Source organism: Hypanus sabinus, chromosome 30 (genome assembly GCF_030144855.1).
Source record: "Hypanus sabinus isolate sHypSab1 chromosome 30, sHypSab1.hap1, whole genome shotgun sequence".
In the NCBI taxonomy this organism is placed as follows: Eukaryota; Metazoa; Chordata; class Chondrichthyes; order Myliobatiformes; family Dasyatidae; genus Hypanus; species Hypanus sabinus.
The window spans coordinates 26,668,022-26,690,325 of NC_082735.1; the positions used below are offsets into that span (position 1 = coordinate 26,668,022).

The 22,304-nt window shown below is 40.8% G+C and overlaps 1 protein-coding gene across 2 annotated transcripts in view; it reads left to right on the forward strand.

Moving 5' to 3' along the window:
• Window positions 1-9,638: 9,638 nt before the first annotated feature.
• LOC132383468 (hydroxymethylglutaryl-CoA lyase, mitochondrial-like) overlaps window positions 9,639-22,304 on the forward strand; it is a 33,139-nt gene continuing 20,473 nt past the window's right edge. Inside the window, exons 1-2 of one of the 2 annotated variants that reach the window (XM_059954455.1) lie at window positions 9,639-9,720; window positions 20,155-20,238. In XM_059954455.1, coding sequence (XP_059810438.1) covers window positions 9,700-9,720; window positions 20,155-20,238 — 105 coding nt within the window. In that variant the 5' untranslated portion in view covers window positions 9,639-9,699. The other variant, XM_059954454.1, reaches the window with a different exon arrangement.

The window sequence follows — 22,304 nt, forward strand, 5'->3', positions numbered from 1 at the left end:
ATTCTGTGTACTGAATATTAAAACAACACTGCTGATTGAGCAAACGCACATTAAACTCTTCAATAAACTTAAGCTTTGTTAATGCATTTTTATTATTCCATACATCATAAATTGCATGGACCCTGATGACCCATTGAGACATTGACTATTGCATGGGGAGAGTTGTCACTAATGGGTTAAAAAATCTCTATTGCTCTATTTCCTATTTTGACAGCTTCCATTTTATGTTGTTTTTAGATCGTTAGTCCTTATCGTGCCAAAGATTAGATTTTACAAGGGCACTCTCGCTGACGACTTTCAGCGGGAAATGTAGACGTAATGGCTTTTCCCTATAAAATGATACTTAGAACATGTCTGCGAAGGCATCTCAGGAGACAGCAAGAAGCAAACAACAAAATAGCTTGGAGGTGAATAAACTTCCTACAATCCGTCAATAATTGCCTGAATTGATGGTGTTTATTTTATTATTCAGAGCAGGGATTCCTGACCTCTTTTCATGCCATGGACCCCTTCCATTAACTGAGGGGTCTGTGGACTCCAGCTTGGGAACCCTCAACTTAGAGATACAGCACAGTAACAGGCCCTTCTGGCGCAAGGAGCCAAAGCTGCCCAATTTCACCCATGTGGCCAACTAACCCTCTAACTCGTACATCTTTGGAATTTGGGAGGAAACCCGAACACCTGGTTTCCCACGCGGTCACAGGGAGAACATACAAACTCCTTACACTAACAGCTAAGCTACCATGTACCCAGTGAATAAGGGGGAGAAAAAGCTACCTCAATTGCTATTAATTTGGACTTTTTTTAAAAAAAGCTTTGGACAGGATTATATCAAGAGATCTCCCCCCCAGCTTATTAGGGGTTGTCTTTAGACAGTCTCTGGGGATCAGGGACAAAACACTTCCAGTCCATTTCTGCGGGCTGTGATGTGGTGGATAAGGCCATTTTAAGGAACCCTAAAGTTCATTTGGTTTTGGTCTTTCATTCTCACCTAAAGCTGTTCCACTCACTTCTTGGACAATCTACAATTTCTCATTGTTCCTAGGCATAATATTTGGTGGCCTTCAAGTCTTCGCTTACAATGCATGGCATTTATCGTGGGGTCAATGACAGATTAAAAGGATGGCAACTGAATATTGTATTAGTTTAGCTAAAACATGGGGGATAAATGGCCTATTGCTTTAAAGATATAGAACAAAATTTGTGCAGAGTACTATGCAAAAGTCATCGGCACATATATATATTGAGGGTGCTGAATACTTTTTGCACAGTGCTGTATTTGTCAACATGGAACATGGAGCGAGTTTGTAAATCTAGCGTGAGCAGAGGATGTTGGGACTGGCAAGGGTGGAGTGCCAGAGGAGGGGTTTGGGGCAGGTGGAAGAGAAGGTGTGCCAGAGCAGGATTGGGGGTGGAGTGGGTGTGGACACACTCAGCCCTGAAGCACCAGGCAAGGACATTTGATTCCAAACAATTGGTTTATCGATCAATACAGAATGTCTCTCTGGTGCTTCCTACTCCCTCCCCTCTCCCTTCCCCTTTTCCCAACCATGCTTCCCCTCTCCCTGCCCCCTTCCCACTGTCAGTTCAGAATAGAGACCCAGATCAGAATCAGGTTTATCATCACTCACATATGCCAGGAAATTTGGGGTTTTTTGTGATAACAGTACAGAGCAATACATAAAATTATTACAGTACTGTACTTAGGCATATCTTAGGCATATATATGTAGCTAGGATGCCTAATACTTTTTCATAGTACTGTATTTATCTCAGTAGCCTACATTTAAATACCAGATTCATCAACTTCTACACTCTGCCTATTTAGAGAAGTTCATCACTCTTCACTGAGCTGTAATGAAGGAATATGGTGAGGAACAACTATCAGGATCTCTAATACTTAGCCTCATGACACAAGTCATTAAACTTTGAAGAACAGCATAGTTCTGTAATAAAATGTCAGCAGGTTAGGGAGCAAGAGAAATAATGAACACTCGATCAATTGACATTTCCTTAGGACTTTGCCTTTCATCAGTCACTAGTTTTTCCAACACTCTCTGCTTTATTTCATATTTCCAGCACCTACACTATTTTGCCTTTGAAGATATTGAATATGTGGTCTATTGGGCTTTTCTGAGCTTTCACAAAATCAAAATACTATATAACATATCGGAGCATAGTTAGGTCATTTGTCCCATCCAGCCTGCTCCGCCATGTCATCATGGCTGATCCAATTTTCCTCTCAGCACCACTTTCCTGTCTTCACACCCTGACCAATCAAGACTCTATCAACCTTGCCTTAAATATACATAAAGGCTTGGCCTCCACAGCTGCCTGTGGCAAAGAATTCCACAGATTCTCCACACTCTGGCTAAAGAAATTCCTCCTCATCTCTGTTCTAAAAGGATGCCCCTCTATTCTGAGGCTGCGTCCTCTGGTCTTAGATTCTCCCATCAAAGGAAACATCCTCTCTGCATCCGCTCTATCAAGCCCTTTCAACATTTGATAGGTTTCGATTTCTGAGTTCTAGTGAATACAGGGCCAGAGCTATCAAACGCTCTTCATATGACAAGCCATTCAATCCTGGAATCCTTTTCATGAACCTCCTTTGAACCCTCTCCAGTTTCAGCACATCCTTTCAAAGATAAGGGGCCCAAACTGCTGACAATATTCCAGGAAAGGACTCACCAGTGCCTTAGAAAGCCTCAGCATTACATCCTTGCTTTTACATTCTAGTCCTCTTCAAATGAATGCTAACATCACATTTGCCTTCCTCACCACAGACTGAACTTGCAAATTAACCTTTAGGGAATCCTGCACAAGGGCTCCCAAGTCCCTTTGCACCTCAGTATTTTGTATTTTCTCTCCGTTTAAAAAAAGTCTACCCTTTCATCTCTTCTACCAAAGTGCATGGCCATACTCTTCCTGACACTGTATTCCACCTGCCACTTCTTTGCCCATTCTCCTAGTCTAAGTCCTTCTGTAGTCTTTTTTGGCAAAAAAAAAACATAGAGCAGTGAATTAGAATGTTTAACTGCAGAGCCTGTTAATCAATGTCTGTGGCCAAATTACTTCAGACACCTGCAGTGGCCCATTTGTTCCACTAGATGCCGCTGAATCACTTACCAAAGCAAAGATCACCACCCAGTGGCTGAATGAGAGCCCAAGCATTTTGATTGTTTGAGGGCCCGTCGAACACGTTCAATGAAGATGGAAATATTTCTTCCGCTTTAAATGGTTTGCGAGTTGTCATATTTGAAAGTACATTTTGTTCATTCTGCAGGTATCTATGCACACATTTATGCTTACGTGTCTTCATGTCACCATTCTTCACGTCGACCTTCTTCATGGACTGAAGGGTCTAGTCTAGTCTATATACATATGTTCTGTCTGGTTGTATTCTTTTCCCAAACATTCTTTATGCATTGGAAAGGGTACAGAGGAGATTTATCAGGATGCTAACTGGTTTAGGGAGTATGCGTTATGATCAGAGATTAAGGGATCTAGGGCTTTACTCTCTGGAGAGAAGGAGGATGACAGGAGACGTGATAGAGGTGTACAAGATATTAAGAGGAATAGATAAGGTGGACAGCCAGCGCCTCTTCCCCAGGGCACCACTGCTCAGTACAAGAGGACATGGCTTTAAGGTAAGGGGTGGGAAGTTCAAGGGGGATATTAGAGGAAAGTTTTTCACTCAGAGAGTGGTTGGTGCATGGAATGCACTGCCTGAGTCAATGGTAGAGGCAGATACATTAGTGAAATTTAAGGGACTACTTGACAGGTATATGGGGGAATTTAAGGTGGGGGGTTATATGGGAGGCAGGGTTTAAGGGTCAGCACAACACTGTGGGCCGAAGAGCCTGTACTGTGCTGTACTATTCTATGTTCTTTGTTCTATATGTTTATATATGCGATGACTGGGCCTCAAGCTGCAGTACCACCTGCATCGAGGCTGGTCAACAGACGATCTCGGTGGGCTGGGCGGTCGGGACTATATACATGCATATTCTGTGTTCTTGTATTTTACTGATGTTCTATATGGGTTTATTGTATGTGTGAGGACTGGACCTCAAACAAGGATCGGAGGGGGACATCGGGACTGTTTTATTCTGTGACGGTGATCTTGTGTGTGCTGTGCTGTGTGTAATGTGGTTTTGCACCTTGACCCTGTAGTAACACTGTCTCGTTTGGCTGTATTCATGTATGGTTGTAAGACAATTAAACTTGAATTGAATGTGATTTGAACTTTCCTCTGCTACGCTCATTGGGCTGCTTCTGATCAACCTACCTGCCTGCAGTTTGCTTGTTTCAATACAGGTAGGAAAAAAATCTCCTAAGACTGTCCAAGTGTGGCTTGGACAGGGTGGAAGCAGAGCAAATGATTTCATTTTCCAACCCTATACATGTGTCGTGCATCGTTCAGCTAGCTACAGAAACAAACTACAACAAATGTAGAGTGAATCAAATTATAAGCTGTTTTACTTACCTTCAAACGTTACTGTCTACAAAAAGCTTCAATCTTTTAGCACTTTTATACTTTTTTACAGAGAACAGTAATTAGGCTGTTTCATTCCATAACATTCCTCCATTATCGTCATTTGTTCAATTTGTAATTTAGAGGCCATGTCCTTTTTTTTCTGTTGTCAAAACATCCCCCCACCATAAAGCACACATCTTCCTGTCATAAAGTGCACATCTTGATAAAACACACACATACACACACTTCTTCTCCTTCGGTTGTCCATCAAAATCCGATGACGACGTCCGCTCCTTTAACAGTGAGATCTTTGATGACCATACAGTCCTATCCTGGACCCACAAGCTCTATTGCAGGTGGGACATGTATATGTGGTGGTGGTGGTAGTGATGGCAACCATGGCTGCGTTTCTCCTGGCTCTCTTCTGCTGTCTTCTGGTTGTTCTTTCCATCTCCAGAATACGAACCCCATCCCTATGCAGCTGTCGCCAAGTGTTACGGTCAGCAGCAACATCCTGCAGGTCCTCAGGTCTGATCTTGCACTTCCTTAAAGCATTCTTCATCTGATCCTTATAGCGCTTCTTCGGCCCTCCAGCTGAACGTCGACCATGATGTATAACACTCTGCGGGGTAGCCGACTCGGACACACACACACACACACACACACACACACACACACACACACACACACACACACACACACACACACACACACACACACACACACACACACACACACCATCCAAACCAGCAAAGCCCACTGGGTTTACAAAAGTTACAAATTCATAAAGACTTTGGAGCTACAGATATATTTCCACATGTGCATGAAAACATGAATTGTGCTAAATATTGATTTTTTATTTTCTTTTTCCTCTTGTGAAATCATCTTACCTGCTTTAAGAATCCTTCAGTGGATCTATGCAGGTCCAACTTGAGGATACAGCCATGATCAGGAATTCCCAGTTGCTGATGTGAATATGAATTACAAATAAAATTACAGTTATTCAAAAAATATTCAGCATAATGATGGTACATTTATGCCATAATCATACAAACAAATGGAATAAAAAGCATAATAACCAGCCTCTATTTCACTAACCACATGTATTGAATGAAGGCAATTTTTCAAGTTGCAGTTAATAAGAGAGAGGCTGTGTTTTCCAGCTTAGAAATATCTGAATGTTCAACGCTAATTAATCACACTAGATTATCCAGAAGAGCTGAACAAAACTAACAGGTTCCTTACAGGTGTCAAGAGTCTTGAAGTGTTTGAAGTTACCATAGCTAGAGAGAAGGTTGTCTTGGGAAACTGAAAGGTCTGAAGGTAAATAAGTCACCTGACCCAGATGTGTACACCCCAGAGATCTGAGAGAGGTGGCTGAAAAGATTATGGAGGCATTATTAATGATCTTTCAAGAATCACTAGATTCTAGAATGGTTCTGGAGGACTGGAAAATTGGATATGTCACTCCACTCTTCAAGAAAGGAAAGAGGTAGAAGAAAGGAAACTATAGGTCAGTTAGTCTGACGTCAGTGGTTGGGAAGGTGTTGGAGTCAACTTATTAAGGATGAGGTCTCAAGGTACTTGGAGACATGATAAAATAGGCCATAGTCAGCATGGTTTCCTTGAGGGAAAATCTTGTCTGACAAACCTGTTGGGATTCTTTGAAGAAATAACAAGCAATGTAGACAAAGGAGAATTGGTTGATGTTGTGTACTTGGATTTTCAGAAGGCCTTTGACAAGATGCCACACATGAGGCTGCTTAACAAGCTACGAGCCCATGGTATTCCAGGAAAGATTCTAGCATGGATAAAGCAGTGGCTGATTGGCAGGAGACAAAGAGTGGGAATAAAGGGAGCCTTTTCTGGTTGGCTGCCAGTGACTAGTGGTGTTCCACAGGGGTCTGTGTTGGGTCCGATTCTTTTTCAATTATATGTCAATGATTTGGATGATGGAATTGATGGCTTCTTTGAAAAGTTTGCAGATGATATGAAGATAATTAGAGGGGCAGATAGTTTGAGGAAGTAGAGAGGCCACTTAAGGACTTAGATTAGGAGAATGGGCAAAGAAGTAGCAAATAGAATAAAGTGGCGGGAAATGTGCGGTCATGCACTTTGGTAGAAGAAATGAAAGGGTTGACTATTTTCTAAATGGAGAGAAAATACAAAAAAAAAACTGAAGCACAAAGGGACTTGGGAGTCCTTTTGCAGGATTCCCTAAAGATTAATTTGCAGGTTGAATCTGTGGTGAGGAAGGCAAATGCAATGTTAGCATTCATTTCAAGAGGACTAGAATATAAACACAGGGATGTAATGTTGAAACTTTATAAAGCACTGGTGAGGCCTCATTTGGAGTACTGTGAGCAGGTTTGGGTCCCGTTCTGAAACTTGAGAGGGTTCAAAGGAGGTTCATGAAAAGGATTCCAGGATTGAATGGCTTGTCATATGAAGAGCGTTTGATGACTCTGGGCCTGTCCTCACTAGAATTCAGAAGAATGATGGGTGACCTCATAGAAACTGTAGGTTTTCTATTTCTATTTTCTATTTCTAAACCTATTGAATGTTGAAAGGCCTTGATAGAGTGGATATGGAGAGGATGTTTCCTAAGGGAGAGTCTCAGACTAGAAGACATAGCATCAGAGTAGAGGGGCATCCTTTCACAAAGGAGATGAGGAGGAATTTCTTTAGCCAGAGGGTAATGAATCTATGGAATTCTTTGCCACAAGTAACCATGGAGGCTGCCTTTATGTATATTTAAGGCAGAGGTTGATAGATTCTTGATTGGTCAGGGCATGAAGGGATATGGGGAGAAGGCAGGAGACTGGGGCTGACAGGAAAAGTGGATCAGCCATGATGAAATGGTGGAGCAGACTCAATGGGCCAAATGGCCCAATTCTGCTCCTAAATCTTATGGTCTTATGGTGGCAAATGTTTCATTCCAACAACAGATCAGATGCTTGTTATGTTCAAAATGAAATCATAGCCAAACCACGTCTTTAGACCATAAGCCCATAAGATAAAGGAACCATCAACCACCTGAGCTGTACATTTCCCGAGTTAAGAAAGCATTTCTGGGAATCAAAAGAAAATTAGGGAAATTTATAATATGGTCAACCATACAAATTGGAAAAAGGCTTATAGGAAATTATGAATGTAGCTGCGGCATCACATGTGAAGAGACTGTGCAGTAGTTAGATTAAGGATGTGTTTAGTTGGCAAGGCATACTTTTAGAATCAAAGATAAGCATATGGAGGTTCTAGATCAGGAAAAGTGCAGAAGAGTTCATCTTGAGATAGGCAAAGTCACTTAGAAAAACACAACCATAAATTAAAGCACCATTTTATTTTTAGAGAGTTTGGGGTTTGGGAAAATGGCTGACTGGTATATAGAGGCAATTCCTGCGGAGATAAACCCAAAGTTCAAATTACATTTGTTATTGAAGTATGTATGCAGTGTATGACCCTGAAATTCGTCTTCCCCACAGACAGTCACGAAACAAGAACCATGGAGTGAACCCGCCTAAAGCAAGACATCAACCCCCCCCCCCCACACACACACACACAAAGAAAAATGTGTAAACAGCAACAAAAAAGAGCGAAAATGCAGAATATAAACACACGAGGTCAAAAGACATATTTCAGTACAGTTCAGCTCAGTGTTCATTATCTGGAGGGCACCTCGAATCAAAAATCATTTCTTGCTTTTGTGGCTGCCTATGAGCAGACAAACCTCAAGGTTGTATAATTCATACATTCTTTGATAATAAATATACTTTGAACTCATAGACGGAGGTGTTCAGCTGATTATTCATGTAGGGGTTACATTTAAAAACAGTTTGATGGCTCCTTCTTGTTTGCATTAATGGGCATTAAGTGTCGAAAACTGCAAATGTGCGATGTCTAAAATAAAAACGGGAAACGCTGGAAATGCTCAGGACGGCTGTGGGAAGAGAAATAGATTGACCGTTTCAGGTCAAATCTCCTTTCTCAGAACCGGGGAAGATACAAAAGGTGCTTGTTAAACTGCAGGATGGTGGGGGAGAGGTTGTCTATGATAGAGTAAAACCAGGTGACCATAGGATTATGCTGTAAACAAGGTTACCTGACCAACTAACAGTTAGGGAGTGAAAACATAGACAAAAGAACATAGGTAAAATCATGTAGAAAATGCAAAATTCAGAGGGTGACGATATGCCTGGAATATCATAGACTTCCATATCTAATCTGGTCGGAGCTATCGTAGACGGGATTCTAAGGTAAAGGGAATGGACAGGAGCTTCTGTAACTGCAAATGGGACTCCCTGTTGAAGTGTTGTTGCCCATGTGCAAGGGTCAGGGATGTCTCAGAGTGGCAGCAGGGTTCCCACACTTTCTTGCTGCTTGCTTTCCACCATCCCCATTAGATTGCTTCCACTGCTGCTTGAGGTTACACCTAATATCCTCACGCAATCCCTTCCTTTGCACACATCTACACGCTATGCGCTGTCGTAGGAAGGCAGCATCCATCATCAGAGATCCTCACCACCCAAGCCATGTTCTCCCAAAGTGGTTGTTCTGATTCCGTGAAGAACAGATGTGACCACGTTTATTTGGCTCAAGTACTTGACCAACAAATGTTAGTGCCAGCATTTTTCCTGCTGAAATTCATTGTGTCTAGTGCATGCTTTGGAACCATTATCAACATTTACCATGTCATGTTAGTTCTTTAACAAAGACAAAGTTTGCATGGGTTTTAACGCTAGCCTGAAGATTGGTGGTTGTTCTACCCGTCAGACTCCAGAGGCAAGATTTTTAATTAGACATGATTTTAAAAGCAAGACGTTTCAATACCTATTATTTAATGGGTTAGAAAGTTTATTCCGTACTTCTCGATATGGCTTTTAATTGGATATTTAATCATATCCTGTTACATGCGTCTGTCTCTTTAGGTTTCTGTTTTCTTGCATTTGGGAGATATTTTGTTTTATAAATCGCGTAGAAAAAGAGGACATTCTAATGAAAGACGAAGTGAAAGGAGTTATCTTCACTAAATAACGAGTGGGGGAAACGTTTTTGAACCAATATAGCAGATGGGAAAAACACAGAAACCCGTTAAAAAAAAATTCTGATCAGACCAAAAGCAAGAAGGAAGTTAATGTTTAGTGACCTGACGTCAGACAAATTTTACTTGAGTGTTGGGAGTGTTTTGGTCGCGAGAATTTTCGGAATGATGTGGCGGATAGGATGGGAGGGATCTGCGCACAGGTGAGTCAGACTACAGAAATAAAATGAAAAGGGCAGAACAAAAGTAGCGTCGAAATGACACAGCAATGCATTCTGAAACCAGTTTGGGTTATGACGCACAATTCATTGGGGCGGCGGAAAGAGCTGAAAGCACAAGTTAAAGTAAAAACGATACTTTAATAGTATAGCCTTTAGATAATAATGTTGTTAGTATTATATTATTATTTATAAACTTACCTGTTTATTTGTTTACTGAAAATTGGTATAAATTTATTTTCTGATGAACTGTGACCTTTTTGAATTCGTCTCATATTTATGGAGTACTGTATTTTGAATCGCTACTTGTATTTCATATGATTTTTTTAAAATGTGTTTTCTTTCTATTCTACTTCAAGCAAACAGAAAGAGGTTTTTCGTTCCCGCAAATGTAGCCTTTATACTGTATTATTTCCTTTATGTCTTGTTTCAAAATGTTACTTCCCAGTTCTAGTATCATTGGTCCCACTAGCTGGACGGCAGTACTGTTGAAGGAACGCGAAGGTCTGCTGTGGTGCAGGATATATTGTTTCCGTATGAAAGAGCTATGCGAGACAAGGTTTTCCTTTCTGTTCCATACAGTTCAAGAGTTTATACAGTTTAGCAGGTGCTAAACAAATAGCATCGGTCAAAACATACAGAGACAGAAACCGGGAGCAGGTCATATTTCAAATTGGAGTCCGGGAATATCCATTCCAATGCCCATCATTGGATACATGGTCTGTCATTGTTCCTTCCTAACGTTTTTTTTTACTGTGAAAGGAGATTATAAGAAAATTATGTATGCACGATAGTTTGTAAACAGAAACCTCTAGTATCTTGTCCTATTGGGTCAGTCCTTAAGCTTTCTTCTAAGAAGACCTTACTCGTTAGCTGAGGTGGTTGTTTGCAGAAATACCCAGCGAAGCAGCATTATCGTTCATTCCCCCCTGCCATTTATGCTTATTAGTTGTTTACGCAACGTGACCATTGCTGCTCAAGACTGTATTTGTTACTTGTGCTCATTCCCTTTCAAAAATGTTGCAGCGCCAGTTTTGGTGAGCTCCCCCCTTCGTGTTCAGGAGGCTGAAAGAGTACGGAGAAAATTTACAAACATGTTGCCCGTTCTGGAGGATCTGAGTTATAAGAAAAGATTGAATAGCTTCAGGACATTATTCCTTGGGATATATAAGACTGAGAGGTGACTTGATAGAGGCATACAAAATGTTGAGGGGTATAGGGTAAATGCAAGCAGGCTTTTTCCGCTGAGGTTGGGTGGGACTACAACTAGAGGTCATAGGCTAAGGTTGAAAGGTGAAAAGTTTAAGGGGAATATGAGAGAAAATGTCTTCACTCAGAGGGCAATGAGAGTGTGGAATGAGCTGCCAGCGCAAGAGGTGCATACAAGCTCGAATTCAATGTTTAAGAGAAGTTTGGATAGGTGCATAGATGGTCGGGGTGTGGTCCCAGTGAAGCTCAATGTGAGTAGGCAGTTTAAATGGCTTGGCACAAACTAGATGGGCTGAAGGACCTGTTTGTGCTGTACTTTTCTATGACTGTCTGACTCTATGACCTTTCAGCTCTTTTGCCCCAGCCACAATAATTAGAACAGTGATACATTTCCATATCAGCATGATGTGTGATTTCACAGAAAAGTAGGATGATTTTGGAGGGAGCTTTTGAAGGCGTTTCCATGCACCTTCTGACTTGGGCCTTTCCAGACCTTTTCAGGTCCTTCATGCTGTTTAGTCCAGAGAGGTGCCACCCTACCGTAGGTGAGTAGAGAGAACTGGAACACACTGCTGACATACGTAACTGGTGCAAAGACGTTGGGGAGTTAAGAGATGGCCAGTTAGCTTCTAATCCTGCAGATGACTCTCTTTCATCTAGCCAAGAGAAATGGGAATTGAACTATGGACAATTTAAGGTCCTGCATGAAATACAGTTCCTGGAATGACAGAGTAAATTTGACTAGTTTTGTATTTCCTAATGCTCAAAAGAGTGAGAGGGAAGTGAACTGAAACACACAAACCTGCCTCAGTACTACACGTTTGTGTGGGAAGCACGCATCTGGAATCCAGACCAACAGTTTACTGTCTCAATTTACAGAATAAGATATTTGAGACTGAGATGAAGAAAAAATTCTTCACTCAAGGGATTGGTCAACCTGTGAAATTTGTAACCATGGAGGACTACAGTTGCAAAATATTCTTAAGAAGGATATAGTTAAATTTTTAGATGAAAGTTATCCAGCAGCATGGGGAGAATGTGGAAATATGATTATATTGAATGGTAGAGCATGCTCAAAGACTTCAATTCAATACTCTACACCTGTTTTTATCTTAACCTGATATTGGCCATCACAAATGCAGATTGGTCAGACTGCTATGCATTAAAAATCAAGTTCTTTACAGAAAAGATCTTTGTACTGAAAGTTAAGGGCTTAAGATCTGCAGGTCAGGCAATTTTGCTGATGCAGTTTGCAGACTCCCATTATACTGCCAACTACAAAAATCCACCAATCCACATTCCCAAATCATCTTTGTCAGCTACAAATATGCCACTGGAAATGCTGGAGACGTGGCAGAATTTCAGGATCAAGATTTCAAGATTCAAGATAGTTTATTGTCATTCTTCAGCATACGAGTATAAAGCAGAATGGAAGGTTTGTTACTCTGGATGCAATGCAGCATAAGAAAACACAATGAACATAAAAATACAATAAATATAAATATAAAAGCAATCCTATGTACAAAACACAACGCACAAGTAACTGCCTGAGTGTGGCCGTATATCCATCAGATTAGTTTAGAATTAAGGCGATCTGACCCTAATGTAAACTAATTGTGTGTACATAAAGAAACACTAGGTGCAGTATCTAAACTTAAGGTGACTCACAAAATGCTGGACGAACTCAGCAAGTGAGGTGGCATCTATGGAAATGAATAAACAGTCGACGTTTTGGGCCGAGACCCTTCTTCAGGACTGGAAAGGGGAGAAGATGCTGAAGCATTGACTGTTTATTCATTTCCATAGATGTACCTCTCCTGCTGAGTTCCTCCTGCATTATGTGTGTGTTGCTCTGGATTCCCAGCACCTGCAGGCTTTCTCATGTTTATTATAATGTGAATCCAACGGAGGATGATAAAGTGACAACGTGACTCTTCTGGGTAGCAACGGTGCATATGAAAACACAGTAACTGTATCAGGTATGGGGTATGGGGTTTAAGCATAAAGTGGCAGCGCATAGGGGAATGAAAAGTACGGAGGGGCTGTGGAGTGGAGTAGCTGATGCGGAGGGGGGGGGGGGCCACTACGTTCACATTAGCCATTTCTGAGGAAAGAGACAGTTAATTTTTCAGTTCGATTACCTCTGATTGAAAGGTCATGGTTAAAGTTGTAATGAAAGATCACGCTCCTAAAACTTTTAACTCTGTTGACAACGCGCGCAACAATGCTGGAGGAATTTGAGAGTTCCTCCAGGTAGGGTGTGTGTGTGTGTGTTGCTATGGATTTCTCGTGCCTGGGGTTTTAACTCTTGTTTCTGTGCTTGCATATCGTGCTAAGTATTTACAGCATTTCCTGTTTTTTTTAATTACTATTGAAGGGTTCCCCAGAGCTGCATTTCCGATTGTATTTTATAGTTGCAATAAAACGGCTCCAAACTAGTTTTTTTTTTGGAGGCAAAGTTTGACACTATTTCACTCGGAGAGATTCTTTAGGAGCTAAGCCATAAAAATAAAGTGCATGAGATCCTGCAGGAGTTTTTTTTAAAAACTTTTTTTAAAGCCTCTCCTTGCAAGGACACGACTCCTCGGTCAGTACGAGGGGCGGGGCCAAGCTCGGTGCGCGGTGGTGGGCGGAGCCTCGGGTCACGTGATCCACCGCCGGGTCACGGTCAGGTGAACGGCGACCAGAAATGGCGGCGCTGTCGGCTGCGAGGAGGCTGCCGAGACTGTCTGTTGTCGCTGCGGCGGCTGCCTTCCAACGCGTGTTGGCCACAACAGTGAGTGAAAAGTTTTCCACATGAGCACGCTGCAGGGCGTCACAGTTGTCACTTTTATTAAAAGATTGTAACTGGATGGTCTTTCAAGGAGACCAGTAAGGAAAAGCAAGGAGGTTCTTTACAGCATTTTGTATTTTTGACTAAAGTACTCGTTGAGGGTATTCGCAGAGTATTAATTACATTTACTGGTGTGAAAGCTGTAATTCGTGTTGGCTGGCGTGTAGAACATGGAAACCAGAACATAGTATAACAGACAAATATATATATATATATATATATATATATATAATTACAAATGTTGAAAGTCAGAAATAAAACATAAAATGCTGGAAATATTCAGAAAATCTGACATTTTCAGTTGTTATTTCAGATTTTTCAGTATCTGTAATATTTTGATTTTCATAGGCCAACATCTAAGATAGCTTACTGTATGAGTTTGAAGTCCGTAGCCAATATGTGGAGTGCAGTACCTTGAGTGCTTCTTGAAGCGAGTGTAGATTGCTTCTCTATTCCTTTGAAAAGTGGTCCTTCATTGGTGGTAGGATTGATCCTTGCAGGAATGGGGCATTCTGTCTTAAAGGCCATGACAAATTCATAACTTGTGGTTATCAGAGAGGCTCTGGGTGTCCTGTGCTCTGGCCACTCCACAATTTGTTTTTGAGGACAAGTATTTTCTGTTCCAGCTCAGTCTCCAAATGCCTGAATGTCTTTTTCCTTGAGAAAAGGGGGAGTTTCTAATCCATAAACTGTCTTTGTTTATGGTCAGTTAGTTCTTGGGTTTCCTGATCACTATTTAAGTAATCCTCGTGCTTTCCAATAGAGAGGCCAAGATTCTCTTTGCAGACTCTAGTTGCAGTGGACTTCAGTCCAGCTAAGATCCTGTGAGTGTTCTGAGTGTTGTCGGGCTGTCTTTGCCAAGTTCTTGATCATTTCAGAACTGATTTTCTTGCAGCAGCATTTCTGTTGTTGGTTTTGATTTAATGCCAAGTTGGAAATGGTCAGTCCAACAATCCCTATCTGCTGCCATTGTACAGGTAGTGGGTGTCTCACTGCAACATGACACAGTGCCTGGATCAGTGTGTGTCCCAGGAATTTCACTCTTTACTTTCTCCTCTCCAGCCTAACTCTTTCCAAAGGATTGCATTGAAGTCACCAAGGAGAATCAGTTTGCCTCCTTTGCAATGCATGCCAGGGTTTTTGCCTAGATTGGAGTGGAAATGCTTCTTGTTCTCATCCACAGAGGGGAATGGGGTATGCACACTAATGACTTTTAGCACCTTTCATAGTGTGTTAGATTGAACTGGGGGGGGGGGGTCTTGCAGGTTCAGCTTCCTTAATTGATCTTGTGCTGTCTGTCGGGAGCTTTCAAGTTCTTTCTGGATACAGCTGCTCAATTTTTCAACCATCTCCCAAAAACTGCTTGATAGGTTAATTGGCTGTTGTAAATCTGTGGGGTTTTTTTACGAGGCTGAGTAGCTAGGTTGACGCTCAACCCAGCACGGATGGAAAGCATGCAAGGAGTCGGCCAGACTTGAACTCAGGACCATTCGCCTTGAAGTCCAATGCTGATGCCACTACACCACCAGCCGGCCAAGATAGATATAAGTAAGTTTAATAAAGCAGGTGCGGGCTGGAACTGTAGCTATGATTTGACAGCCCTGTGTGCAGATTATGGCCTGTGTGAGCCAGGGAGAGAAGATCTCAGGAAATGAGATTAGTAACTGTGTAGAAAACAATGGCCTGGTGTTTGATGGTGGAGTCATGTCTGGAGGAGCTATAAAGATACAAATGAGGATTGACATTTGGCAGCATTCGTCACTTCACCAGATCACAGTAGCACTGCCTTTGCTGGTAGATGAAACGATTCTAACAGGATTGGCTCTTAGTGAGCAGAATGCTATAAGTACAGAAAGGTGGTGGTGGGGTGGTGTTCAGAATGAGTGAGGGGAGCTTCCCATGGCTGTTCACACTTTCAAAATAAAGTACTGGCTGTTTTGGACCCAAATGAAGCAATCACTCTGGGGGTAGTGAAACTTTGGAGTACTCTGTGCTCAGTCACTAGGTGCATTCAAGACAAGTTGATAGACATTTTTGGATATTAATGGAATCAAGGAAAATTTATAGTTGTACCGTGGAGAGCATTCTGACAGGTTGCATCACTATCTGGTATGGAGGGGCTACTGCACAGGACCGAAAGAAGCTGCAGAAGGTTGTAAATCTAGTCAGCTTCATCTTGGGCACTAGCCTACAAAGTACCCAGGACATCGAGGGAGTGGTGTCTCAAAAAGCGTCCATTATTAAGGACCTCCAGCACCCAGGGCATGCTCTTTTCTCACTGGTATCATAAGGAAGGAGGTACAGAAGCCTGAAGGCACACACTTAGCGTTTCAGGAACAGCTTCTTCCCCTCTGCCATTGGATTCCTAAATGGACATTGAAGTTTTGGACACTCCTTCACTTGTTTTTCTATACAGTATTTCTGGTTTTGCACATTTTAAAAAAATATATTCAATATACGTAATTGATTTACTTTATTATTATGTTTTATTTTATTCATTATTATTATGTTTTTCTCTCTGCTAGATTATGTATTGCAATGAACTGCTGCTGCTAAGTTAACAAATTTCACATCATGCCGGTGATAATAAACCTGATTCTGATTCTGTGAAAAAGTCAGCCGTGATCTTATTCAATGAATTGCCCCCACTTCATTTTTTTTCATATTCTTGGGTTCTTTGTGATACTGACTTAAAGATAAATTTTGGCAAGGATCGCAGGGATAACACTCCTTGCTAATGTGTTTCCATGAGAACTTTTATGCCCGGTTGATAAAGGAATAGAGGGTTTGACTTTAACAGCTTTTCCAAAAGACGTGCAATACTCTATCAGTCAAGAATTTTATGCTTCAGTTTCTGAGTGTTTTTTTATAAAAACACTCACGCACACACTCACGCACACACTCACACACACACACTCACACACACACACTCACACACACTCACACACACACTCACTCACACACTCACTCACCCACTCACTCACACACTCACACACACACTCACACACACACACACACACACACACACACACACTCACACACACACTCACACTCACACACTGTTACTTAATTAGGTAAGTGGCTTTATGCGCCGCTGGTCTAAAATTATGTAGTTCCTCATAGTCAAACTATCATACTTAGTAAAACCTAATCCAGGGACGCAAAGTAGAAGTTTATTTAAGTAACTAGATTTGAGTATAAAGTTTGCATATTGTAGAAAGGTGAAACATTTTAGCTGCCTATATTTTAATAATTGCACACCTGCATTTCAAATGCAAATCAAACCTTTGTATATTTGTCATGGAAATCACATCACACTATTGAAATGCATTCAGGTATGTAAAAAGTAATATTTTTCAGACTTGCAGGCAGTATAGCCATTGGACTGCACACTGATAGAGGAAAGCAGGGTGTACCATTTTAGGATTGCAGCTATGTTGGTTTTGCAACATAATGATTAGGATCTTCACACTTGCCTTCAGTGCTTCAGTGTACCCTCTGTTGAATTGAAAAGATGTTTGAAGACCAAGATCTCTCATATGGTCAAAACTCATAGTCTACTAGGAAGCAATGATAGTTGAATTTATTGTGTGAAATCTGAACTACCTGCAGCAGGCATCTCAAGGTGCTGGAAAGATGTCATCAATACAAATTAAGCACAATTTAATGGAAGAATGTTCAGTATTTCCTTTCTGGGCCTGTGTCCCCAGCATCAAGGACCTAGTAAAACGTAGTTGGCTGTACTGGATAAACCTCATTATTTACATATCTTGCACCAAACTCTCAAAATGGATACTATTCTGAGCTTTGCTGGGGGAGAAATTACCAAGTAGGTAGACAGAAAGAAGGCAAGATTCAAGCAGATATTCAAAATCTCCTGGATAAGATGCACCTTCCCCTCTGGCTTTTGGGAATCCCCAGCACTTTGCTGCTCTGGCGAAGCAGCATTCAATTTGGTATTGGGAACCTCAAATCCATACATTTTGAGTTTTCAGACACTCAGCGTAAAAAGCAGGAGTGTGCCATCTTACCGACTGCCACCTACTTCCCACATTAAGCACCCTGATTACAAATTTCAAATTCAAATTGAGGGTGACCTAAACTTTTAAATTAAGTCACTTACAATAGAGTAAAGACAGAGTAAATTAGACTGACAAAATAGATTAAATATCAGCACATAGATCAACATGGGCAGATATTTAAGAAGATATTTTTGTAAATCTCCACAAAGGTACTATATATTCCACCAAGAAAAAGTGGCTTTACAAGAAGGATGTCTCATCCATGGATATTCAATCAAATTAAATGTGATATCAGATTGATAGGAAAGGCATATAATCTTGCAGAGATCAGTGGCAGGCTGTAGAAGTGGGAAGTACTAGACCCAACCAAAGATAGCTAAGAAAGGATTTGCGATCTCTTGTGTCTAAGAAAACTAGAACGAGGGAGAAGGGAGGGTGACAGTAAAGTAGCAATTAATATTAGAATATTAGAGCTTCTAATATGTAGGCGGAAAAATGAGGAGTAGCTGATAAAGTAAATGGTTGCCCCTTGGAAGTTGACAATGCAAAGGAGAAATGGTAGAGGTTTTAAACAATTACTTCTCCTGGTAGATGACACTGAAAAAAAAAATACCAAATTAGTAGACCATCAGGGAAATAAACATTTATTACAATCTCTGATTCATCTGGCAGACTAATGGAGCTAAAGGCCAACAGGTTGTCTGCAGCAAAAAAATGTCTTAAGGGAATGATAGGACAATCAAGAGTGAACAGGGTTTTGTAAAAGGAAGATGTGTTTCATAAATTTTGCAAGCATCCTTTACAGATAAATGGAATAGATAAAGGGAACTAGAAGACGCAGAGTATTTGGATTTTCAGAGTACATTTGGTAGTTGCCTTGAAAAAGATTACTGCACAAGATGAGGGTAAACAAAGTGGTAGGTAATGGCAGGGATAGGGGATTGCCTGACTAACAGAAAACAAAGTAGGGATAAATCATTTTTGAATTGGTAATCAGCAAAAAATTATATTGATGATTTGCATTTGCTGATGGTACATTGGAGCTTAGGAGAATGAGAGATGATTTCATTGACACCTGTAACATTCTGTGGCGAGTGACAGGATAGTAATTGACAGGAAATTTCCATTATGAGTCAGTAGCACTGGGGACATAATTTCGGAATAAGCAGACACCATTTAAGACAATGGAACAAATTTCTGCTCTAAAATTTCTGACCTTTTCAATGTAGGATCAAGTAAAATACTGTTCACACAGATTAAATCATTACATAGTGGTGTGCATTGAGGGAGAACAAAGTAAAATATTAACAGTACAGAATGAATTGTAAGGGCTACAGAAAAAGTGCATTGCAGGTAAACAATAAAGTGCAAGGTCATAGAGGTAGATTATGAGGTCAAGAGTCCATCCTGTTGGACAAGAAGTCTGTTCAAGAGTCTCTGAAAACAGGATAGAAGCTGTCCTTGAGCCTGGTGAAACATGCTTTCAGGCTTTTGTATCTTCAGCCCCATGGGAGAGGGGAGAAGAGGTCATGTCTGGGGTATGTGAGGTCTATGATTATTGCAGACTGATTACTGAGGCAGCAAGAAGTATAGACAGAGTCTGCAGAGAGGAAACTGGTTTCTGTGTTGTGCATTCAGAATTTTCTGTGGAACCGGAATGTTTTCAAGATGGAAATTAATAGATACTTGAATTGGAAAGGAGTCCAGGGGTATGGAGAGGGCATGGAAGTGATATTGACACCAAGAATGGATCAGCCAAGATATTACTGGATGGTAGAAAAGGCTTGAGGAGCCAATTAGGCACATATTTCTATCTCATTGACTGTTAGACTTGCTGAGTACCTCCTGCATTGTCTATTTTATTTACCTGTAATACACCTTAAACATAACTTCATCTGAAACTATTGCTTTGATCCCAGTCATCCATAACTTGTCACGGATATTATCTTTTTAAGTATCAGCATCTTCCCTATCCCTGCATTAAGTTGGAGATGGCAGATCAATCCACATCCTGCCAGTGGTACTCAGAAAGAAAAAAAATGTGTTTCTCTAGATTTGCTCTGTGTGTGTTTGTGTTTGTGTTTGCTTTGGAGGGCATGTTATTTGTTAAGTGATTTTTTTGTTTTGGTACAAAGTACAAAATATGATTAGTGGATAACACTCACCCTTAATATAAGGATCATTTGTTTTAAACTGAACACAATAAACTCTACACTTATAAAACTACATGTGATTAACGCAGTAATATTGTAACTTCTCATGGTACAGATTGCAGGGAGATCTTTGTTGTTATTGTAGAGAAACAGTACTACCATCTATTAAGGTATTAACAATTTTTTTCTTAATCCTATGCAGACTAGTGTGGCAGGTGCACAATCTCTGCCTGAGCATGTGAAAATTGTTGAAGTTGGACCCCGAGATGGACTGCAGAATGAGAAGGTAATTCACAATGCTGGATGCCAAGACATTGCAGTAACACAATTTGTGTCATCCAAGAATGAACGTAAAGCTGAATTGAGTTATTTTCTTACAACGTCAACCAAAATTGTGTCCAACAGGTCAACAAATTTGAGTTAATTTGTTTTGTGCAACTTTAGACTCCTATTGATTTCAAACACTAGTTGCTCTTTTGGACTCAAATGCTATTTCTTAATTAACAAATATGATTTTTAAGCACAAAGTATGCTATTTGTGCTAAATTCATGTGTTGGATAAAATCTTATTCACCACTTAATACGTGCTCCCCTAAGGAGACACCATTAGAGAGCATAAACTTGATTTCCACAGTTATGCAGATGAAACACAATTATATATCTTGGTTGAGCCTGATGATGATAACACCCTATCTTATGAGACCATAAGACATAGGAGCAGAATTAGGCCATTCAGCCCATTGAGACTGCTCTATCATTCCATTATGCTGATCCCTGATCACACTCAACCCCAAACACCTACCTTCTTGCCATATCCTTTGATGCCCTGACCGATCAGGAAACAGTCAACTTCTGCCTTAAATATACATATGGAACTGGCCTCCATCTTTTCTTACTTCTGGTATGGCTGCAATAAGCAAGTGGATGAGCAATAATTTCCTAAAACTAAATGAAGATAAAACAAATACTTTTGATTGGTCTCAAAGGGAGAAACTTCTTGTTAAACTTGGGAACTTGGCTCCCCATATAAGATTAGAAAATAACAAGCATAGGTGTTAACAATAGTACTTCTGTTTCTTATGATCTTGTACTGACCATAAGATATAGGAGCAGAAGTAGGCCATTCAGCCCATTGAGTCTGCTCTGCCATTCAATCATGGGCTGATCCAATTCTTCCAGTCATCTCCATTCTCCTGCCTTCTCCCCATACCCTTTGATGCAGTGGCTAATTATCCAATTGGCTTACCAATCCACAAAGCACTTTGCTGTGCAAGGGCATCAGCTGCCTTCTCCAGGGCATACTATTAAAGTCTTCCTCAGAGTATTCTCAAGAAACTCATTTGCAACTTGTTCCCTGACAAGGTGTCAAATGTGCAATTGCCCTATGCCCTGGCTGCAAGATATTTGTGCCAGATGTCTCATTATTTCTAAATTCCCCTCTCTAAAACTAGCCCTAAAATGTGTGTGGTGCAGGTAACCACTGGTTACAATTGTTAAATTAAGTGACAAGTGTGCCAGTATTCACTGTATAGATATCACCCTGTTAATCAAAGCTGTTGATGTGTCAGTGATAGCAGTGTGATGCCTGAAGCTAAGGCTGATGGGATAATGGCTTCTAAAGATATAGTTACTGATCATGAACATTTGTGTGAAGTCTTGCAGTGCCACGCCCTAGATCTTGGAGGTTAGACGGTGGTCGTTTGCTCCAATTATCTTCTGAGAGTTTATTTGGAGAGCCCCAGATCACATCTTCTTATGCCTGGAACAATCTTGGAATACTTAGCGGCCTCTCCTCTATAATGAACGATGGCCAGTTTGATTTTTGAAAGAACACCAATTCCTTCCTCTAGCCATGGTGTACTTTCTTTAAGTTTGCAATTTAATCACATGAAATACTAGGCCACTGTGAATAGTGCCATTGATTAAAAATGCCATTGACCCTGGTGTATACAGCAATCATGCAAATGTACAGGTAGCACAAAATTAATGTACTGTCTGTATTAGAGAAACATGTAGATTACCTGACTGTCACAATCTCCAACTTCATTTTCAGCAGAACACAAATTTAACCCCTTGAATTTCAACAACTTGACTAACGTATTTTATATATTGTGTTGAAGCTTTACTTTTAATACACAGCAGGTGTAACTTGTTTCTCCCCCCTTTTTTTAATTAACAAGCTGTGTGTGCGTATGCGCATGGGCACGTGTCCCATCACAAGTGATGAGGAGCACTGACATCCTTGGGTGGGTATATTTGTTATTTGTGTGTCTGGAGGTGACTGATGAGTCCAATCCGGTCTGGGATGTACCTCTCACACGTGGGGCAAGTGTGTGAAGGTTCTGTAGTTGA